At 48.8% G+C, this 23,306-nt stretch overlaps 1 protein-coding gene across 1 annotated transcript in view; it reads left to right on the top strand.

Annotated features, from left to right (window-relative positions):
• The window catches only part of LOC140426522 (WD repeat-containing protein 64-like), a 227,758-nt gene that overhangs the window by 181,116 nt on the left and 23,336 nt on the right, over nucleotides 1-23,306 (top strand). Inside the window, exons 20-22 of the mRNA XM_072511402.1 lie at nucleotides 3,331-3,452; nucleotides 17,556-17,658; nucleotides 22,453-22,514. Of these exons, the coding sequence (XP_072367503.1) occupies nucleotides 3,331-3,452; nucleotides 17,556-17,658; nucleotides 22,453-22,514 (287 nt within the window). The remainder of the gene's footprint in view (nucleotides 1-3,330; nucleotides 3,453-17,555; nucleotides 17,659-22,452; nucleotides 22,515-23,306) is intronic.

Genomic DNA, 23,306 nt, shown 5'->3' with positions numbered 1-23,306 from the left:
TCTTCTTGGCTGGAATGAGAATGTGTGGGGAGTGGATTGCTTATATGCAGCTTGTCAGGCTCTCGAGTGACATTTCTGACTCCAGCGAATCACACGACGGCATGCACTAGTTCTATGTGGCACGAATCCTTGCTCATTTATTTGCATGTCCCGAATGGCTCCACCCCCATCGGGACCGTGGAACATCTCCCAATTAGCCCTGGCGTCAGCCTTAGCCTCTCAAATGGAAAATCCTGCCCACGGTCTTTTGAGCCAGGGTTCATACGTACAATTTACAGTGCAGAAGGAGGCCATTCGGCCCAGCGTGTCTGCACCGGCTCTTGGAAAGAGCACCCTACCCAAGGTCAACACCTCCACCCTATCCCCATAACCCAGTAACCCCCCCCTACCCCCACCCACCCCCCACCCCCCACCCAACACCAAGGGCAATTTTGGACACTAAGGGCAATTTATCATGGCCAATCCACCTAACCTGCACATCTTTGGACTGTGGGAGGAAACCGGAGCACCCGGAGGAAACTCACGCACACACGGGGAGAATGTGCAGACTCCGCACAGACAGTGACCCAAGCTGGAATTGAACCTGGGACCATGGAGCTGTGAAGCAGTTGTGCTGTCCACAATGCTACCGTGCTGTCCATCCATTCTGAGATCTTCCCACATCAACGTTGATCGTAACATTTACTCTCTGTTTTCTATTCTGTAGCCAGCTTGCTGCCCATTTTGCTTTTTCTCTCCTGACTCTAGAAGTCCTAACCTTAATTGCAAGTCTACTTTGTGTTACCTTATTACGGGCCTTTTAAAATTAAAATTTCCCATCTCCAGCAATTTTCTTCCTCACTTGGTGTCTGAGATACTGGTTAAGAAAGGGGTCCAAACCCTGTCCACATTACCTAGATTGACATTCACTCTTCTTTCAAACAATTATTTGGCTTTTTACCAGCAAAAGAATGGTAGAAACAAGGTTCATGAAAATAATACATTTCATAGCAGCACGATAGCATTGTGGATAGCACAATTGCTTCACAGCTCCAGGGTCCCAGGTTCAATTCCGCTTGGGTCACTGTCTGTGCGGAGTCTGCACATCCTCCCCGTGTGTGCGTGGGTTTCTTCCGGGTGCTCCGGTTTCCTCCCACAGTCTAAAGATGTGCAGGTTAGGTGGATTGGCCATGATAAATTGCCCTTAGTGTCCAAAATTGCCCTTAGTGTTGGGTGGGGTTGCTGGGTTATGGCTATAGGGTGGAGGTGTGGACCTTGGGTGGGGTGCTCTTTCCAAGAACCGGTGCAGACTCGATGGGCCGAATGGCCTCCTTCTGCACTGTAAATTCTATGAAATACCCTTCTGACTTCTGGTCAAATTTAACAAACAAGTCAAATTTTCAATAGGAATGCATTTAAAAAAAAAAAAATTTAGAGTACCCAATTTATTTTTTCCAATTAAGGGGCAATTTAGCGTGGCCAATCCGCCTAACCTGCACATCTTTGGGTTGTGGGGGCGAAACCCACGCAAACACGAGGAGAATGTGCAAACTCCACACGGACAGTGACCCAGAGCCAGGATTGAACCTGGGACCTCGGTGCCGTGAGGCAGCAGTGCTACTCACTACGCCACCGTGCTGCCCCCCAATAGGAAAGCATTAAGGTAGACCAGGAAATGCAGGATCCAATATCTCTGAAGATATAATGGGCAAATGAAGAGAATTGTTAAAAATAAATGAGAATATTAAAATTAGTCAAAATATTCTCTTAAATGTTATGAGAATATTAAAAGCTTGCCCATCAATAACCTTAGACTTCCACATGCATTCCAGACACCCATGCTAACCTGTCAAGAGACATATTTTAATAGGCCTTTAGCGATCATAAAAACCTAACTGGAAAATCATCCTTTTTTTTAAACTATGGGGCAAGACAGAGGGAACCAAGCGCCAGGCAAACATTAAATGAAAGGAAGACAAAGGTGGTAGGGCCACTAAATGAGTCTGTGTGGAAATTAGAGAGTAACGGTAATGAGCTACTTGCATGCAATAGCTGGAAGACGAATTTCCATCTTTGACACAGCTAGGGAACCCTTCCCACAGAATAGCAGGGGTGTAATAGTAACATCACTGGATTAGTAATCCAGAGGTCCAGGCTAATGCGCTGGGAATATGGGTTCAAATTTAAATTAAAGTAATTAATAAAAATCTGGAATTGAAAGCTGGCCTCAATAAGCACAAAGCTACCATCAATTGTTGCAAAAACCCATTTGACCCACTGATCCCCTCTTGGGAAGGAAATCTGACATCTTTACCTGGCATTCTTCTATTCAACATAAATATACCATTCATAAGACAAAGATTGGTAAAACTATAATGTGGGTCCTTCATTTGAAGATGATGCTTACCATATTAACTTGGAGGCTAGGTATGCATGTCTGACTTCTACAAGCTGCTCTGTGTGCTGAGTTTCAGAGTCATGGGACTATTGCATCACACTGCCTCAGTGGTCGTGATTGCCAGCAGGTCAAGATATGCACCCTTAAAGGTACATGCACATTATATCATAAAAGTAAATAGGAATTCCCACGTCCCATGAAAGAATATAAAAGAAACTCACCAATTAGACAGAATGTTGTTATACAACGTTATGCACTTTTGGCAGCCCCTTCACCTGAGTTAGGTTTAGTGCTGTGACTCCTTTCCACTTATCAGTTTGTCACCCCGTGAAAAAGAGGTCTGTGCTATTTGCTTGGCATATGTTATGATTGGTCTGAAGGGTTCAGATGGAGTAAATGTTCATTGGAGATAAGACCTTCACACCCATGCCAAAGACATGCCCTGTGAAAACCCACCTGGGATAAAAAATGTCGGAACGGGATAAAAATGAACGCGTATATCGGATCACATATATAGTCACACATGCCTTGTCTTGGCCCGAAAGAACAGCTTGTCACCCTCCAAGTCGAGAAGTGTCATGTGGAGTGCTCCGAAAAGGACTCCAAGCTTTGCCACTTTGATGCAAAGTGATCAAATAGATGGAACTGGAATGAAATAGTACATTTTCCAAGGTCTCACCGGTGGAAAGGTACCTTGCTGCCAGCTCTGCTTGAACAAGATATGCCTTAAAGCTTGACCATGCAAAAGCAGAAAAAGCTCCTGGATTTTCAAAAATGTAGATGATGCACTAAATAAGCAAATGCACTAACCATCTGACCAAAAAATAGAAAGAGATACCTAGAAGAAGCCTGCTCCTCAGGCCAAGTGTATCCACAGTTGTTGTTGTCTATTTTTACACACTGCGCCTTGGAAATGCACACTCTGATTCACTGTTTCTTTTTTTAATTGCTAGACATAGACATGCCATCAGTTCCACATGATGATCTTAATGTGGTACCGCACCTTCTCTTGCAACCTGACCCCATTCTGTTGTCCGCACATCAGGATGGTTCTATTCAATTTTGGAGTACAGAGGTAATGGAAATAGAATGTGAGCTATTTTTATCTATTGACCTGGGGATCTGGGCCAAACATTGACTGAATGCATGTTGACTGGTGTGGTGAATGTATTACTGCTACCATTCACCATTGTATTGCATTACATTGTATTGTATTATAATGATGTCCTTGTGGGCTCCGCCTATGGCTCCGCCCCCTCAGGGAAGGTATATAGATCTGCAGCCTCTAGGCGGCATTCAGTACAGTTAGTCGCAGGCAGGCACAGATCTAGCTGATTAAAACCACTGTTCACTTCAACTCTTCGTCTCGTGTGAATTGATGGTCGCATCAATTTAATACAGCTAAGATATCGCTATGGAAGCCGCCCTCAAACCTGATCGACTGGAACTCGACCCACAGGCGGTTGAAGCCAAAGGAATCTTTTTGCACTGGCTCCGCTGTTTTGAGACCTACCTCGCCACCTCCTCCTCGCCTGCCGTCACAGAGGCACAGAAACTGAGTGTCCTCAACTCTCGGGTGAGCCACCGAATCTCCGTATTTATCGAGGAAGCGACCACGTACGCAGACGCGGTCGCGATCCTGAAAAGACACTACGTGAGGCCAGTGAACGAAGCGTTCGCGCGGCATCTCCTCACCGCTCGTCGTCAATGTCCCAGGGAATCGCTGGAGGAATACCTACGCGACCTGAGGTTACTCGCTCAAAACTGCAATTACAAGGACGTCACGGCCTCGCAGCATATGGAACTCGCCATCCGGAACACCTATGTGGCTGGAGTCCAGTCCAACTATGTCAGACAGCACCTGCTCGAAAAGGGCGCCCTCGACCTAGAAGAGACGGTAAAACTATCCACCTCCTTAGAAGTAGCTTTCCAGAGCCTCAATGGTTTCCCTCCGACCACGCAATTCCCTCGTGGACATCCAACCAGAGGGTGTCCCAGGCCTGTGCCACCCGCCTGCCCGCCCAACCCGGGAGCTGCCCTGCTATTTCTGCGGCCAGAACCAGCACCTCAGGTAGCGCTGCCCGGCTCGGAACGCGATCTGTAGCGACTGCGGCAAGAAAGGACACTATGCCAAATTCTGCCTGGCCAGAACCAAAGCTCCTAAATCGCAGGCCCGGCTCACAGACTTACAGGCCCGGAGACCCCGCAGCGTGGCTGCGTGCCTGCCGGTACCGCACCCTTCTGACGCATCATCCGTGCTACCCGCGGGGGCCGCCATCCTTAACCCTACCCGATACGTGCGACTCATGGGGGCCACCATGCATTTGAGGCATACGGCCGGTTCTTTCACTTCCTCAGGGTTCTCTTCGGTGTCACAAACGGGGTCTCGGTCTTCCAAAGAACGATGGACTGAATGGTGGACCAGTATGGGCTGCGGGCCACATTTCTGTACTTGGATAACGTCACCATCTGCGGCCATGATCAGCAGGACCACGACGCTAACCGTCAGAAGTTCCTCCAAACCGCTCAAGCCCTCAATCTCACCTACAACAAGAGGAAATGTGTTTTCCGCACAATCCGATTAACCATCCTCGGCTATGCCGTGGAAAACGGAGTCCGAAGGCCCAACCCCGACCGTATGCGCCCCCTCCTGCAACTCCCCCTCCCCCACTACCCCAAGGCCCTGAAAAGATGCCTCGGGTTCTTTTCATACTATGCCCAGCGGGTCCCCAACTATGCGGACAAAGCCCGCCCACTTATCAAAGCCACCATCTTCCCCCTGACGACTGAGGCCCGCCTGGCCTTCAGCCGCATCAAGGCAGACATTACCAAGGCCACGATGCACGCGGTGGACGGGTCCATCTTCTTCCAGGTGGAGTGTGACGCGTCAGATGTCGCCCTGGCTGCTACCCTTAACTAGGCAGGCAGGCCCGTGGCCTTTTTTTCCCGTACCCTCAACGCCTCCGAGATTCAACATTCCTCGGTCGACAAAGAAGCTCAAGCCATTGTGGAAGCTGTGCGGCATTGGAGGCACTACCTGGCTGGTAGGAGGTTCACCCTCGTCACCGACCAACGATCGGTAGCCTTTATGTTCAACAACACACAGCGGGGCAAGATCAAGAATGATAAAATCTTGAGGTGGAGAATCGAACTCCACCTATAATTACGATATTGTGTATCATCTGGGGAAGCTCAACGAGCCCCCAGATGCCCTGTCCCGCGGCACATGCGCCAGCGCGCAAGATGACCGACTCCAGGCCATCCACAATGACCTCTGTCACCCGGAGGTCACCCGGCTTCTCAACTTCATCAAAGCCCGCAACCTGCCCTACTCCACCGAGGAGGTCAGGGCCATGACCAGGGACTGCCAAGTCTGCGCGGAGTGCAAGCTGCACTTCTATCAGCTAGACAAGGCCCACCTTGTGAAGGCAACCCGCCCCTTTGAACGCCTCAGCGTCGATTTCAAAGGGCCCCTCCACTCCACTGACCGTAACGTGTATTTTCTTAACGTCGTTGACGTGCACTCCCGTTTCCCCTTTGCAATCCCATGCCCCAACATGACCGCGGCCACTGTCATTAAGGCTCTGCATAGCATCTTCACCCTGTTCGGTTTCCCCACTTACGTCCACAGTGACCGGGGCTCCTCGTTTATGAGCGACGAACTGCGTCAGTACCTGTTCGGTAAGGGCATTGCCTCGAGCAGGACTACCAGTTACAACCCACGGGGAAACGGATAGGTGGAGAGGGAGAACGCAACAGTATGGAAGGCCGTCCTTCTGGCCCTATGGTCTAGAAGTCTCCCAGTTTCCCGCTGGCTGGAGGTCCTCCCCAACGTGCTCCACTCAATTAGGTAACTCCCCTGCACAGCCACGAATGAGACCCCTCATGACCATCTGTTTGTCTTCCCCAGGAAATCCACCTATGGGATCTCGCTTCCATCCTGGCTGACAACGCCGGGGCCTGTCCTCCTCTGAAAGCACATGAGGAGCCATAAGTCCGACCCCTGGTCGAGAGGGTCCAGCTCCTTCACGCCAACCCTCAGTATGCCTACGTGGCGCACCACGACGACCGATAAGATACAGTCTCCCTCCGGGATCTGGCACCCGTCGGTTCCCCTGAGCCCAACACCCGTGCCCGCAGCGACGGGTTCAACACCCGTGCCCACAGTGAAGTCAGAGCTCAGATGATCGCAGCGAACGATCGAGGAGCCGGACAAACTCGATCTGGAGCCCACTTCACCCCCGCTGGACTTCAATTTTTTAACAGGGGGTGATTGTGGTGAATGTATTACTGCTACCATTCACCATTGTATTGCATTACACTGTATTGTATTATGTTGATACCCTTGTGGGCTCCGCCTATGGCTCCGCCCCCTCAGGGAAGGTGTATATAGATCTGCAGCCTGTAGGCGGCACTCAGTACAGAGCAGTCGCAGGCAGGCACAGATCTAGCTGATTAAAACCACTGTTCACTTCAACTCTTCGTCTCGTGTGAATTGATGGTCGCATCAACTGGCTTTGCCCATTTGGAGCACTTTGTGAAACCATAGGCATGATAGTAATATCCCATGGTCTTCCGGATATTAAAGTTAATCGATAATTTGGAAAAGGTACGTTTTCCAAAAGGAATTGGTGTAGATTAAATCAAGTTTGTTATTCTGGGTTTAGTGTGTGTCCTGAGCTTCCTGTCCGGCCCTGAATATTGTTTGTAAAACTTCTTGACTGGTTTATTGGAAAGCTGTCACTACATGTTTGAAGCATTGTAGCTGAAAGGTAGGCCAGCCCCTTGTGGTCAAAGTTAGAGAATGTATAAAGAGTCATCTCTGTTGATATCTTGTTAATGTCCCTTTACTTGTGTAATCACAGGGACCATAATTCCTCATCTTTGTGTTTGGAAAACATGTTATTGAAGGCATTTTAAAATATTTACAAACACAAAATGGCAAAAAGGACAACAGAAATACAAGCCCCAACCATATACCAGGCCACAAAACCCCACCTTCCCCTCAGACACCACCCCTTCGCCAACCCCGGCATCCATCTTCCTTTTCCAACCTATCGTCTCCCTCCCCCCCCACCACTCCCCACAACCAGAGACTACAGCACAAACCAAATGAAACTCACAATCACCCGCCACCCCACCCTCCTATCCCGCCGATGCGTTAAAGTCAATAAACAGCTTCCACCTCGAAGTGAACCCCTCCTCTGCCCCATGAGTGGTGAACATGATCTTTTCCAGCTGCAGACATTCTGCCAAGTCGCTCGCGCATACCCCGGCCATCAGCGACTCCGAGTCCCGCTAGAACAACAAAATCCGTCTCCAGGCTATCAGGGAAGCAAAGGCCAAAACTCTTTCCCCACCTGCACTCCTGGGTCCTCCGCCACTCCAAATATTGCTATCTCTGGACTCTGAGTTATCTCTGCCCCCAAATCCTTTTGCCACAACCTCTAAAAAGCCCTTCCAGAATCTCCCCCAACTTCGGGCAAACCCAGAACATATGGACATGGTTCGCTGACCCCCCCCCCCCCCCGCCCCCGCACACTGCCTACACCTATCCTCCACTCCCAAGAAGAACCAACACATCCTCGACATTGTCATGTGGGCCCTGTGCGCCACCTTAAACTGAATAAGGCTTCTTCGCTAAGCATTCACCCTCCGTAAGGCTTCTCTCCACACTCCAGCCCCCAACTCCTCTTCCAGCTGCTCCTCTTACTTATGCCTAATCTCCTCCATGGGGGTGCTGTCCCACTCCATCAACTCCCCATATATATCCGCCACTCTGCCATTCCCAATCTCATCCTTGGATAGAAGCTCATCCTGCAGCACCGGGGGGGGGCAATTTCCGAAATGACGACACCTCCTTCCTAACAAAGTTCCTAACCTGCATATCTGAATCCATTCCCCTTTGGTAACTGGTATGTCCCCTCAAGCTCCTCCAGGTCTGCAACTTTTCCCCAATGAACATATTCCGGAACCATTCTAACCCTACCTGCCTCCACCCCCGGAAACTCGCGTCCAGCCCCGCCGGCGCAAGCCTATGATTATCACAGTTTGGCGCACACAAAGACATGCTTTCCAAACAAAAGTGCTGTCTACACTGGTTCCACACTCTCAGCGCTGATACCACCACCGGCCTCATGGAGTACCTGACAGGCAAGAGTGGAAGGGGCGCCGACAACAGTGCACTCAAAATGGTCCCTTACAGAAGACTGCCTCCATCCACCTCCAAACCTACCGCTCCTCCTTCGCCCATTTCCTAACCATAGCAATGTTTGCTGCCCAGTCGGAGTTTATCAGATTCGGCAACACCAAACCTGCCGCTCCCTCTCCAGGAACACCCTCCTAACCCACAGGGCCTTCCCCGTCCACACAAACCTCAAAATCATACCATTCACCTTCCTAAAAAAAGACTTGGGGACAGAAATCTGGAACATAAAAAAAACCTTTGGCAGCACCGTCATCTTCACTGTCTGCACTCGACCCGCCAAAAACAATGGCAACACATCCCACCTCTAATTCCCTCCACCAGCTGCGCCAAATTCAACCTGTGCACCTGAGCCCAATTCATGCCACCTGTATCCCAAGGTAACGAAAACTCACCCACCAACCGAAGTGGCAGTTCTCGCAGCCTCCTCACCTGCCTCCATGCGTTGATTTAAAACACCTCACTTTTCCCCATATTCAACTTATACCCCAAAAAGCGGCTGAATTCCCCCAGTATCCCCATAATCCTATCGAAGTACCCAACTGTCCGAAATATACAAAAGGAGGTCATCCACATACAACAAAAACCCAGTGCTCAACCCCCTCTCCAATTGATGCCCCTTCACCCCCTCGATTTCCTAAGCGCCATTGCCAATGGCTCAATTGCTAAGGCAAAGAGCAGCAGGGAGAGCGGACACCCCTGCCTTGTTCTCCAGTGCAACCCAAAATAACCAGAGCTGACCTTATTTGTTTGAATAATCGCCTTCGGCGCCTTATACAACAGGTGCACCCAATCCACAAACCCCTGACCAAACCCAAACCTACCCAACACCTCAAACAAATACTCCCATTCGACTGGGTCAAAAGCCTTCTCCGGGTCCATTGCCACAACCACTTCAACCTCCCGTCCCTCTTTGGGCATCATAGTAACATTGAACAACCTCCGAACATTCACCAAGAACTGCTGCCCCCTCATGAACCCCGTCTGGTCCACCCCTCTCACCGCCGGCACACATCCCTCTAACCATGTCGTCAATATCTTTGCCAACACCTTTGTATCTACATTCAGCAGCAAAATTAGACAATGTGACCCACACTGGTCCGGGTCCTTAGGCCTGAGACTCCACCCTCACCTTTGACTCATTAAGCGTCTCCACCAGCAGTGGCCCCAGCTCCCTCCCAGACTTTTTATAAAACTTCACTGGGAACCCCTCACGCCCGGGGCCTTCCCCGCCTGCATCGACCCCACACAGTCCATGACCTCGCTCAGCCCAATCAGGGCCCCCAGTCCCTCCACCCTCACCTCAACCCTCAGGAACTCCGACCCATCTAGAAACCGTCTTATCCCTTCATCCACATTGGGGGATCCGATTCACACGGACCCCGATATAAAACCTCAGAAACTCCATTCACCCCTTCCGGCTCCGATACCACCGTACCCCTCTCGTCTCTCACCCTCCCATTTCCCTCATCCATGCTTGCTCCCTCAACAGATGTGTCAGCATCCTACTCGCCTTCTCCCCATACTCATATATTGGCCATCCTTAGCTCTGCGCAGTTGGCCCACTGCCTTCCCCGTAGACACAAGCCCAACTCCATCTGCAGTTCTGCCTTCCTTAATAACAGCTCATCTGAGCCACCAAAAATCTCCCATCCACCCTCAAGATATCCTCCACCATCCTTAATCTCTCTGCCCATTCCACCTTCTCCCTGTGCGCCCAAATAAAAATAAAAATAAATTCCCTCCATACCACCACCTTTAGCTCCTCCCACAGAGTGGAGGCCGAAACTTCTCCTGTCTTATTCAGCTCCACATAGTTCCGGATAAGAACATAAGAACTAGGAGCAGGAGTAGGCCATCTGGCCCCTCGAGCCTGCTCCACCATTCAATGAGATCATGGCTGATCTTTTGTGGACTCAGCTCCACTTTCCGGTCCGAACACCATAACCCTTAATCCCTTTATTCTTCAAAAAACTATCTATCTTTATCTTTAAAACATTTAATGAAGGAGCCTCTACTGCTTCATTGGGCAAGGAATTCCATAGATTCACAACCCTTTGGGTGAAGAAGTTCCTCCTAAACTCAGTCCCTTCATAATCTTATATGTTTCTATAAGATCCCCCCTCATCCTTATAAATTCCAAAGAGTACAGTCCCAGTCTACTCAACCTCTCCTCATAATCCAACCCCTTCAGCTCTGGGATTAACCTAGTGAATCTCCTCTGCACACCCTCCAGTGCCAGTACGTCCTTTCTCAAGTAAGAAGACCAAAATTGAACACAATACTCCAGGTGTGGCCTCACTAACACCTTATACAATTGCAGCAGAACCTCCCTAGTCTTAAACTCCATCCCTCTAGCAATGAAGGCCAAAATTCCATTTGCCTTCTTAATCACCTATTGCACCTGAAAACCAACTTTTTGCGACTCATGCACTAGCGCAACCAGGTCTCTTTGCACAGCAGCATGTTTTAATATTTTATCATTTAAATAATAATCCCTTTTTCTGTTATTCCTACCAAAATGGATAACCTTACATTTGTCAACATTGTATTCCATCTGCCAGACACTAGCCCATTCACTTAGCCTATCCGAATCCCTCTGCAGACTTCCAGTATCCTCTGCACTTTTTGCTTTACCACTTATCTTAGTGACGTCTGCAAACTTGGACACATTGCCCTTGGTCCCCAACTCCAAATCATCTATGTAAATTGTGAACAGTTGTGGGCCCAACACTGATCCCTGAGGGACACCACTAGCTACTGATTGCCAACCAGAGAAACACCCATTAATCCCCACTCTTTGCTTTCTATTAAATATGCAATCCTCTATCCATGCTACTACTTTCCCCTTAATGCCATGCTTCTTTATCTTATGCAACAACCTTTGTGTGGCACCTTGGCAAAGGCTTTCTGGAAATCCAGATATACCACATCCATTGGCTCCCCGTTATCTACCGCACTGTTAATGTCCTCAAAACATTCCACTGAATTAGTTAGGCACGACCTGCCCTTTATGAATCCATGCTGCGTCTGCCCAATGGGACAATTTCCATCCAGATGCCTCGCTATTTCTTCCTTGATGATAGATTCCAGCGTCTTCCCTACTACCAAAGTTAAGCTCACTGGCCTATAATTACCCGTTTTCTGCCTACCTCCTTTTTTAAACAGTGGTGTCATGTTTGCTAATTTCCAATCCGCCGGGACCACCCCAGAGTCTAGTGAATTTTGGTAAATTATCACTAGTGCATTTGCAATTTCCCTAGCCATCTCTTTTAGCACTCTGGGATGCATTTCATCAGGTCCAGGAGACTTGTCTACCTTTAGCCCCATTAGCCTGCCCATCACTACCTCCTTGGTGATAACAATCCTCTGAAGTTCCGCACCTGTCATAGCCTCATTTCCATCAGTCACTGGCATGTTGTTTGTGTCTTCCACTGTGAAGACCGACCCAAAAAACCTGTTCAGTTCCTCAGCCATTTCCGCATCTCCCATTAGTAAATCTCCCTTCTCATCCTCTAAAGGACCAATATTTACCTTAGCCACTCTTTTTTGTTTTATGTATTTGTAGAAACTTTTACTATCTGTTTTTATATTCTGAGCAAGTTTATTCTCATAATCTATCTTACTCTTCTTTATAGCTTTTTTAGTAGCTTTCTGTTGCCCCCTAAAGATTTCCCAGTCCTCTAGTCTCCCACTGATCTTTGCTATTTTGTATGTTTTTTACTTCAATTTGATACTCTCCCTTATTTCCTTAGATATCCACGGTCGATTTTCCCTCTTTTTACCGTCCTTCCTTTTTGTTGGTATAAACCTTTGCTGAGCACTGTGAAAAATCACTTGGAAGGTTCTCCACTGTTCCTCAACTGTTTCACTATAAAGTCTTTGCTCCCAGTCTACCTTAGCTAGTTCTTCTCTCATCCCATTGTAATCTCCTTTGTTTTCGCACAAAACACGAGTGCTTGATTTTACCTTCTCACCCTCCATCTGTATTTTAAATTCCACCATATTGTGATCGCTCCTTCCGAGAGGATCCCTAACTATGAGATCCTGAATCAATCCTGTCTCATTACACAGGACCAGATCTAGGACCGCTTGTTCCCTCGTAGGCTCCTTACATACTGTTCGAGGAAACTATCGCGGATACATTCTATAAACTCCTCCTCAAGGCTGCCTTGACCGACCTGGTTAAACCAATCAACATGTAGATTAAAATCCCCCATGGTAACTGCTGTACCATTTCTACATGCATCTGTTATTTCTTTGTTTATTGCCTGCCCCACCATAATGTTACTATTTGGTGGCCTATAGATTACTCCTATCAGTGACTTTTTCGCCTTACTATTCCTGATTTCCACCCAAATGGATTCAACCTTATCCTCCCTTACTGTTGCCCGGATGTCATCCCTTACTGTTGCCCGGATGTCATCCTTAAATAACAGAGCTACACCACCTCCCTTAACATCCACTCTGTCCTTCCAAAATGTTTGATATCCTCGGATATTTAACTCCCAGTCGTGACCATCCTTTAACCATGTTTCAGTAATGGCCACTAAATCATAGTCATTCACGATGATTTGCGCCATCAACTCATTTACCTTATTCCGAATACTACGAGCATTCAGGTAAAGTACACTTATGTTGGCTTTTTTACCTCTGTTCTGAATCTTAACACCTCGATCAGTAACCTCTCCTAAGTTATATTTCCTCTTGACCTTTTTCCTAATTTTCCTTGTCATCAAACCCATATCTTCATGTAACAATTGCTTACCATTAATGTTTTCACTTCCCGTTTTATTTCTTTTAGTATTCCTGGTCCTATTCACTGAGCTCCCCTCAGTCACTGTACCTTGGACTGTCGCCCTTTTTGATTTTTGACTATGGCTTCTCTGCCTTACACTTTCCCCCTTACTGCCTTTTATTTCTGTCCCTGTTTTACTACCTTCCAACTTCCTGCATCGGTTCCCATCCCCCTGCCACATTAGTTTAAACTCTCCACAACAGCTCTAGCAAACACCTCCCCTAGGACATCGGTTCCAGTCCTGCCCAGGTGCAGACCGTCCGGTTTGTACTGGTCCCACCTCCCCCAGAACCGGTTCCAATGTCCCAGGAATTTGAATCCCTCCCTCTTGCACCATCTCTCGAGCCACGTATTCATCCTCTCTATCCTGACATTCCTACTCTGACTAGCCCGTGGCACTGGTAGCAATCCTGAGATTACTACCTTTGAGGTCCTACTTTTTAGTTCAACTCCTAGCTCCCTAAATTCAGCTTGTAGGACCTCGTCCCGTTTTTTATCTATATCGTTGGTCCCTATGTGCACCACGACAGCTGGCTGTTAACCCTCCCCCCCCCCCCCCCCCAGAATGTCCTGCAGCCGCTCCGAGACATCCTTGACCCTTGACCAGGGAGACAACATACCATCCTGGAGTCTCGATTGCGTTCGCAGAACCGCCTGTCTATTACCCTTACGATTGAGTCCCCTGTCACTATAGCCCCGCCATTCATCTTCCTGCCCAGCTGCACAGCAGGGCCAGCCACGGTGCCATGAACCTGGCTGCTGCTGCCTTCCCCTGGTGAGCCATCTCCCTCAACAGTATCCAAAGCGGTATATCTGTTTTGCAGGGAGATGACCGCAGAGGACACCTGCACTGCCTTCCTACTCTTGCTCTGTCTTTTGGTCATCCATTTACTATCTCCCTCAGTACCTTTCACCTGCGGTGTGACCAACTCGCTAAACGTGCTATCCACGACGTCCTCAGCATCGCGGATGCTCCAAAGTGAGTCCATCCGCAGCTCCAGAGCCGTCAAGCGGTCTAACAGGAGCTGCAACTGGACACACTTCTTGCGCGTGAAGGAGCCAGGGACAATGGATGTGTCCCTGAGCTCCCACATCGCACATCTTGGAGCATGACACGGGTCTGAGATCTCCTGCCATGTCTTAAACCTTCGGTTAACTTCAACAACTACAATTTCACAAAAAAAAACAAGAAAAAATAAATAAATATACCAATGAAAAGAAACAGAAAAACAGAAACACTACTTACCAGTCAGTTACCACTTTCTCCTCCAGTGACCCCACATCCAGCCTCCACTGTGGCCTCTGGGCCCCCTCCTGCACCACCTGCAAATCCATCCAGTGCGGTGCGTGGTCCGAGACTACAATCGCCGAGTATTCCGAGCCTACCACCCCCGCTACCAACGCCTTGTCCAAAACAAAGAAACCAATAAGGGAGTACACCCATTGCACGAAGCTGGAGGGCCAATAGGAAAGAGTTGCAACCTGCAGTTGAAAAATGAAATGAAAATCACTTATTGTCACAAGTAGGCTTCAAATGAAGTTACTGTGAAAAGCCCCTAGTCGCCACATTCCGGCGCCTGTTCGGGGAGGCTGTTACGGGAATTGAACCGTGCTGCTGGCCTGCCTTGGTCTGCTTTCAAAGCCAGCGATGTATCCCTGTGCTAAAGATCCCCTTAGTTCTGCTAAGGGTCAGGCGGCACCACCACCTTGAGGCACCCTCTCAACTGGCTTCAGCGGCTGGGCCCCATTGTGGAGGGTCAAACCTGCTGCTCAGGTCAAGCAGGCATGGAGGACCTCAAAGAAGCCAGACTGGGGCACTAGCTCCTTAACTGGTGCCAGGAGGCCACCTCAGGCATGTTGACTTCCAATACCTGAGGATTGGTGTGTGGCTGGGGGGGAGGGGGGCAGGGGTGCTTGTGGGGAAAATTCAGCTTCGACTGAGTAAATACCCCAATTGTTCGAATTCATCTGCATCCGTGCTTGCCCAATGCATGCGTAGATATTCTGCTGCATGAGTTGAGTATGATATTGGAACCTAGCTTCGTTGCTCTTCAAACTGAATTTACTTCTTTCCTGTTAGCACATTTACAGTTTTTTCCCAGTCGTCAGTACTCGATGTTTCGTTTTGCAACAGCACCATCTACAGCCTTGCCCTTGCCCTTCTGGTTGATAGACTCATGGGCGGGATTCTCCAATAATGGGGCTATGTCCCTACGGCAGTGTCAAAATGCGAGTATTTCACTTTCCTTCTGAAAGTCCAGAGTGATTTTCCTACCTGCAGGGGGCTAGCAGGGCCCCGGAGTGCTTCTCGCAGTGCTGGCTGCGGATACAGGGCCATGCACTTCCGGTCGGGGGTTTGCGCATTCGCACGGCGGCGTGAACTCGGCCAGTTGCCCTCGATGATTCGCAGGGGGTGGGGGCCTCTGTCAATGGCCCCCTACCCATGCTGCGTCGACCACACCCGCGCGATTCACGGCGATTCGACCGGAGAATCGTGGGAGCGGCATCGGTCCGGATTTCGGCATTGACGCCCATTTTCTGCCCCCGCGCCGATCGCGGTTTCGGCGCGGAGGCTCGGAGAATCCAGCCCCATAGCTTTGAAAGGTGCTGTGGAAAAAGCGTTGGCAAGTGCTGCACCGCACTATGGAGATGGTACACACTGCTGCCACTGTGCGCAAGCGGTGGAGAGAATGAATGTTTAAGATAGTGGATGGGGTGTCAATCAAGTGGGCTAACTGTCCTTGATAGTCCTGGCACTGCACTCATCCAGACCAGGGGAAAGTGTTTCATCAGACGTCTGACTTGGGCCTTGTACACGGTGGACAGTCTCTCGCCACAGAATTTCCGGTCTCCGATGTGCACTGGTAACCACAGAATGTATGTGCTGGTTCAGTTATGCTGCTGGCCATGCCCAGTGGACCATTTAGTACCAAAGATTGAACCTGGGCACTCTACATGTCCACCAAATCCCACACAGAAACCTGCAACTTGGCCGTGGGTGGGGGGGTGGGGGGGGGGGGGCGCTGCTGTCGGAAGGATTCGCCCAAAACTGAATAGGTGTGGGTGAGTCCTGGAATCCGGCCTCCTCAAGCAAGCCTTTTAAAGGAATGTAACACTTCTAGTTGCTGGTAAAACTCTTTGATGTAAAATATTCTCAGTGCTGTGGTACACTCACCCTTATCTCTGCCGTTGATCCACCTGAAGCTTCCAGGTTCAGGGGCAGTTCATCTGATTCACATTGTATTGTCACTGACTGCTGCAATTGTATAAGGTGTTAGTGAGGCCACACCTGGAGTATTGTGTTCAGTTTTGGTCTCCTTACTTGAGAAAGGACGTACTGGCACTGGAATGTGTGCAGAGGAGATTCACTAGGTTAATCCCAGAGCTGAAGGGGTTGGATTACGAGGAGAGGTTGAGTAGACTGGGACTGTACTCGTTGGAATTTAGAAGGATGAGGGGGGATCTTATAGAAACATATAAGATTATGAAGGGAATAGATAGGATAGATGCGGGCAGGTTGTTTCCACTGGCGGGTGAAAGCAGAACTAGGGGGCATAGCCTCAAAATAAGGGGAAGTAGATTTAGGACTGAGTTTAGGAGGAACTTCTTCACCCAAAGGGTTGTGAATCTATGGAATTCCTTGCCCAGTGAAGCAGTAGAGGCTCCTTCATTAAATGTTTTTAAGATAAAGATAGATAGTTTTTTGAAGAATAAAGGGATTAAGGGTTATGGTGTTCGGGCCGGAAAGTGGAGCTGAGTCCACAAAAGATCAGCCATGATCTCATTGAATGGTGGGGCAGGCTCGAGGGGCCAGATGGCCTACTCCTGCTCCTAGTTCTTATGTTCTTATGAGAAGGTGGTGTGGGTCCTTCTTTTCCAGCTTCTGTAATCCGGTTGGTGAAAGCCCTCCCACAATACTGTTGGGTGGTGAGCACTACGATTTAGACCCAGCAACAACAAGTTAATGGTGATACATGTCCAAGTCAGGATTGGCAGTGACAAGAATAAGAACTTGGTGTTCCCAGTCATCCATTGCCCTTAGCCATCCACGTGGTGGAGGGCAGGTGTTTGCTTCACTTCTGTCCATCGAGGAGCAGACCGGCATAATTCCCGATGATCTTGCTTCCCATCATGTTGCATGAGACAAAACTATTCCATTTCTCTTTCTTTTACAGGGTAAACAATTAGCAAAAATCTTGCCTACGATACAGTTTTCTAGTCCTATCATTGCAACCTGTATAGATGATCATTTGACTATACTTATAGCTGGAAATCAGAGTAAGTGGATTTTTTTAATACAGTTTTCTTTATTGAGGAAGTGATCTGCTATATTTGTTTTAAGCAAGTGCATTTTTTCCAGGTCATCAGCTTGCCTCAAGATGAGGTGATGTAACAGAAATGATGGTATCGATAGGCCTCATCCCGTGTGTGAGATAGTATTCGATTGGGAGCATGTGAAGGGTTAAAAATCAAAAATTGGCAATCAAGTCTTCAACCCACCATGTATATGGCTGCCGTTATGTTTCTGGTGGCGGATCCATGTCCCATTGTAGAGAAGTAAAACACTTTATTGTCATATTTTGGACTTGTCCTGTTCTAATGGGAGCTGGGAAGTCCAGCCAGGAAACGGGGATGCGAGCTGCCAGTTGCAGTGGGCTAGTGCTTTTTACGGGACACCTGTGAACCAGGAGAAGTTTGAGTGCTATGAGAGCTCATCTCCAGTCCCTCAGGAGGTCTTCGCCTCCTTTCATTGTTTCTTTTCTCTTTCATGATTGTGAAACATATCACGACAGCGCCAAGCCATGACCTCTCCGCAGCTCCCTAAGCTCTTTCCCTGCCTCTGGCCTGCCACTCTCTTCTCCCCAACCCCACCAAGCCTCAGTCCCTATGATCGTCAGGGATTATCCTCATCAGACCCTAGCTCTGATCTCCTTCTGCTAATTTTCCCACCCAGTGAAAGCCTTTTAATCTACCTAACTAATGGTAGATTAAACTTCTAATGGGTTTCTGTAGTTCAATTCAGTAGTATAGCATCCCTGGCACCACTGGGTTTTGGATGCATTACGATATTCCCCACATCCTCCCCAAACCCCCTTGGGGCCAATGAGTTTTATGCACTTGTCACCATCCCACTGACTTTGGGTCAACAGGTGGGAGAAGATTTATTCTGTCAACCCACACTGAAAATGGCAATCCAGGTATGGGAGTAGGAAATCAGCTCTGTTCAAAATTCATTAACAAGGTTCAATAGCTTCCTGTTTTAACTTTACTCGCGAGTTGTGCGTGTCACCTACAATCATTGCCCATTATTAGTTGCTTTGAGAAGGTGGAATATCTAAATGACAGCCTTCTATTTGTCTGTTTAAAAGCAGAGTATGTAGTAGAATAGAGGCAGATTGGCAAACTGCTCACATGCAAGGATAAATCAGACTCAAACAAAAGTACTTCCATTCACTTAAAGATGTGTGCGGGCGGTGTAGAATTGGCCCGGCCAATCATATGCATATGTTTTGGGCATGTCCTCAGTTCCTGGGACTTTGGGGTCTCCATTGGGCCGGCCATTCTACAAATCAAATTGAATCCCTGATGTCCTCTGGTAGCAATCATAGAATCATAGAATTTACAGTGCAGAAGGGAGCCATTCAGCCCATCGAGTCTGCACTGCCTCTTGGAAATAGCACCCTACTGAACCCGACACCTATCCCGGTAACCTTGCATCCCCATCTAACCTAAGGGCAATTTAGCATGACCAATCCACCTAACCTGCACATCTTTGGAATGTAGGAGGAAACCGGAGCACCCGGAGGAGACCCATGCAGACACAGAGAGAACGTGCAGACTCTGCACAGACAGTGACCAAAGTGGGAATCGAACCTGGGGCCCTGGCACTGTGAAGCCATAGTGCTAACCACTATGCTACCATGCTGCCCTTACTTGGGGTATCGGACTTGCCGAATCTGCAGACAGAAACTGGAGCTGCTGATGTTCTCTCCTTCACCTCACTAGGCTCATAGGCTGATACTGATGAGGTGGAGATCATCTTTTCCACCCAGTGCCTCAAAATAGCTTGGAGATCTTATGGAACTTTTCTATCTCGAGAAAGTTAAGTACACCATGAAAGGCTCAATTGATGGGTTCTGGCAGCTGTTCAATTCATACTTAAAGATTTGATCACCATTGGCTGTTAAAGGAATGGGTGGGGAGTAGAAGTGGGGGATTGGTTATTGGACGGGCAGCACCGTGGCGCAGAGGGTTAGCTCTGCTGCCCCACGGCGCCGAGGTGCCAGGTTCGATCCCAGCTCTGGGTCACTGTCTGTGTGGTGTTTGCACATTCTCCCCGTGTTTGTGTGGGTTTCGCCCCCACAACCCAAAGATGTGCAGGCGAGGTAGATTGGCCATGCTAAATTGCCCCTTAGTTGGAAAAAATGAATTGGGCACTCTAAATTTATTTATTTTTTTAAATAAAAAAATTCTGTTATTGGAAATAATTTGTTGTGTTTATGTATAATTTTAAAGAACAATAAAAATATTTTTTACAAAAGGAAACAGTTTTCAGGATGACAGCTCAGCATTGAGCTCAGTTAAGACAATGAAAGCTGCAAATTGAGCAGTCAAAGATTCATCGGTGGAGAAAATTGTTAAAAGCTATGCGAGCAGAGGCTGAAGGATCCCTCGAGGAAGATTCGAGTGGTCTTCCCAAGAAAGCAGCGGAGGCTGGGTCGTTGAATATATTCAAGGCTGAATTAGATAGATTTTTAATCAACAAGAGGTTCAAGGTTGGAAAGTGGTGTTGAGGCTATAATCGTCCATGATCTTATTGAATGGCGGAGCAGGCTCAAGGGGCCGCATGACTCACTCTTGCTCCAAACTCTTGTGCCTTTGTGGTTTCTCTCGATATAACGAAGGTAGCAGTGCTCCCTGCATAAAATAACATAACCTGATCAGGCCACAACACGCAGCTCCGCCTCTCCAACATGACCTTACATGACACAACAAATTGACATACTCCCAACTCCTGACCTGACAAACCCCCCCTGACCCAATCCGGATAAACCCAATCTCCCGACCCACTCATTCACCTGCCACCCTACCTGACTGCCATGCTACCCGGCTGCTACCACACCATCTCACCCTCCTCCAACCCTAGCCCATTACCCACTTTCCTTACCCACGCGATCCACTTGCCTTACTTACACAGTCCCTAATGCACCCTACTCTCTTATCCACTTACCTTACCCACCCCACCGCCTCATCCATCCCAACCCCTTACCCACTTACTTTACCCATCCTACACACTTAGCTTCCCTCCGTAGCTTTTCAAAGAAGCGTTGGACCATTTGAACTCATTACTTACAGAATACAGCAGCTAGTGCCATGAAAAAGGGAGTTTCCTGCACCGAGTCAATTCTGCAGGATCCTCCATTGTCAGACTGCCCTCCGACCCTGAATGGAAGGTTCAGGCTAATATAAGATTGAAAGAGGTGAATTGGATGCGGACATTGTTCAGGCTATAACACTGACGCACGGTTTTGTGGAACATTGTCCATGCATAGTCACACTGTGTGGAGTTTTCATGTTCTTCCTGTGACCGCATGGGTTTCCTCTGGGTGCTTCGGCTTCCTCCCACAGTCCAAAGATGTGTAGATCAGGTAGGGCTGCAGGGACTGGGAAGAAGTGTAGAGTGCCCTTTCAGAATCTAATGAAGACTTAATGGGCCGAATGGCCTCCTGCTGTACTTTTGCGATTATATGGACCTACAAAAAGCTAAAGAGAAACAGAGAGACATCAGAAAAACAGGGCGTGGTCCCTTGAACATAGCCACACAAACCTAATGTGCGATATCTGACGCACCAAAGGATTCAGCAAGGAGCCATTCATTCAATAAATTTGAGGCTCGGGAGCTAAGATTGCCCAGGCCTACATCGTCAGGGATGAAGTATTAGATAAAGTATTAGCGAGAAGCTTCTGTCCTCACTTCTAAGTGCAGAGGTTGGGCAACAAAGCATACTGGGAGGAAACAAGATTAAGATCTCGGGCGAATTTCTCCAGTATCGGCGCGATGTCCGCCGACCGGAACCAAAAACGGCGCTAATCAGTCCGGCATCGCGCCGCCCTAAAGGTGCAGAATCCTCCGCATCTTGGGAGGCCGAGCCCTAACCTTGAGGAGCTCGGCCCACGCCGGACTGATTTCCACCCCGCCAGCTGGCGGAAAAGGCCTTTGGTGCCCCGCCAGCTGGCGCGGAAATGACATCTCCGGGCGGCGCATGCACGGGGGCGCTAGCGGCCACTCACGGCATCCCCGCGCATGCGCTGTGGAGGGAGTCTCTTCCGCCTCCGCCATGGTGGAGACCGTGGCGAAGGCGAAAGGAAAAGAGTGCCCCCATGGCACAGGCCCGCCCGCGGATTGGTGGGCCCCGATTGCGGGCCAGGCCACCGTGGGGACACCCCCCGGGGCCAGATCGCCCCGCGCCCCCCCAGGGCCCAGGAGCCCGCCCGCGCCGCCTTGTCCCGCCGGTAAGAGAGGTGGTTTATTCCACGCCGGCGGGACAGGCATTCTAGCAGCGGGACTTCGGCCATTCAGGCCAGAGAATCGCGGGGGGCCCTGCCAACCGGCGTGGCGCGATTCCTGCCCCCGCCGAATATCCGGTGCCGGAGAATTCGGCAACCGGCGGGGGCGGGATTCCCGCCAGCCCCCAGCGATTCTCCGACCCGGCGGGGAGGGTCGGAGAATCACGCCCCTCACTTTCATTAGAGAACCACACCTTATTTAAAACAAGAAGCTTTGGAAAAAGAGCCTCACAACTTGCTCATGGGACCAGGATTCTCCGTTGTGAGTCCGCTCCCGCTGCTAGCGAGGACAGAGAACTTTACGCTCAGCCAAATCTCCCATTCACCGCAGCGGGACTGGAGAATCCTGCTGCCGTTAACGGGTGGAGAAAGCTGCCCCTTGTGGTGAACAGTTTGACACAGTGGAGAGTAGCCATTTGGGGACTGTATGCACCATTGCATTTGCAACATGCACTCGAGTTCAAAAGTTTATCATAAAAGTAAACAGTTTATGTTCTCATGCAGGAGGACACATAATAATCTGGGATATTGAAGAATTTCTGGATGAACCATACTTATCAAATAAGGTACGTTTCATAGTTTAACTCAAGCAAAGAATTTGGAAAGTAATAATATTCATTGAGAAGTTGTTGCTTGAGAAAAGAAGTGATGCAACAGAATGTGTAGAGTTTGAACTCTCTCATCCTAATTCAATCTCCTGGAGGGATAACCTTCCAAGAAGTTAATTTTGTGAAACGTTTCTTCACTTATTGCAGGAGCCAGTAACTATTAATCAGGAATGGAAACCTTTCTAAGATCAAAGAGGACCATTTTATCACCCCCCGTGGTGGCTTTGCTGAGGTGACTAACTTTTAGGAGTTAAAGCAAAGTAGCTGGTGATTTGATCAACCACCTCAGCGGTTAATATCCTGATGGATCCTCATCATAGTGGTATTGAACCACAGGGGATGCTGAGGAGCTGGAAAATAATGAGATGTGTGTGTGCATTTGACTTCACTTGCAGTAGATTGTTGGATACGTTCTCCTATCACATGCACAGTGAGGAAGAATGCCCAAAGGGGTTGAAAGAGGGTGAATTAGTGTTCTGCTAACTCCTGCTCTACATGTCCTCTGAGCAAAGAATAAGCAAATCTAACTACTGTGATTGACATAATTAACCATTTTATTATGTTAGCTTCACAGTTAACACTAGAGCTTGAATTTTCATGGAGTCAACCTGTGGATCTTTAAAGCTAAGGGATGGCATCTGGATGCACAAGCCCCGGCCCCATGTCCAATGGCTCTAAATTTTGCCAGCAGGTGGCTAAGGGGGTGAGTTACACAGGAAGGAACTGGAATCTCAGTGCAGACCCCATTTT

The sequence above is a fragment of the Scyliorhinus torazame genome, chromosome 1, assembly GCF_047496885.1.
Source record: "Scyliorhinus torazame isolate Kashiwa2021f chromosome 1, sScyTor2.1, whole genome shotgun sequence".
Lineage (NCBI taxonomy): Eukaryota > Metazoa > Chordata > Chondrichthyes > Carcharhiniformes > Scyliorhinidae > Scyliorhinus > Scyliorhinus torazame.
The sequence above is the reverse complement of the archived record's forward strand: the minus strand, read 5'-3'. Positions and strand labels throughout refer to the sequence as shown.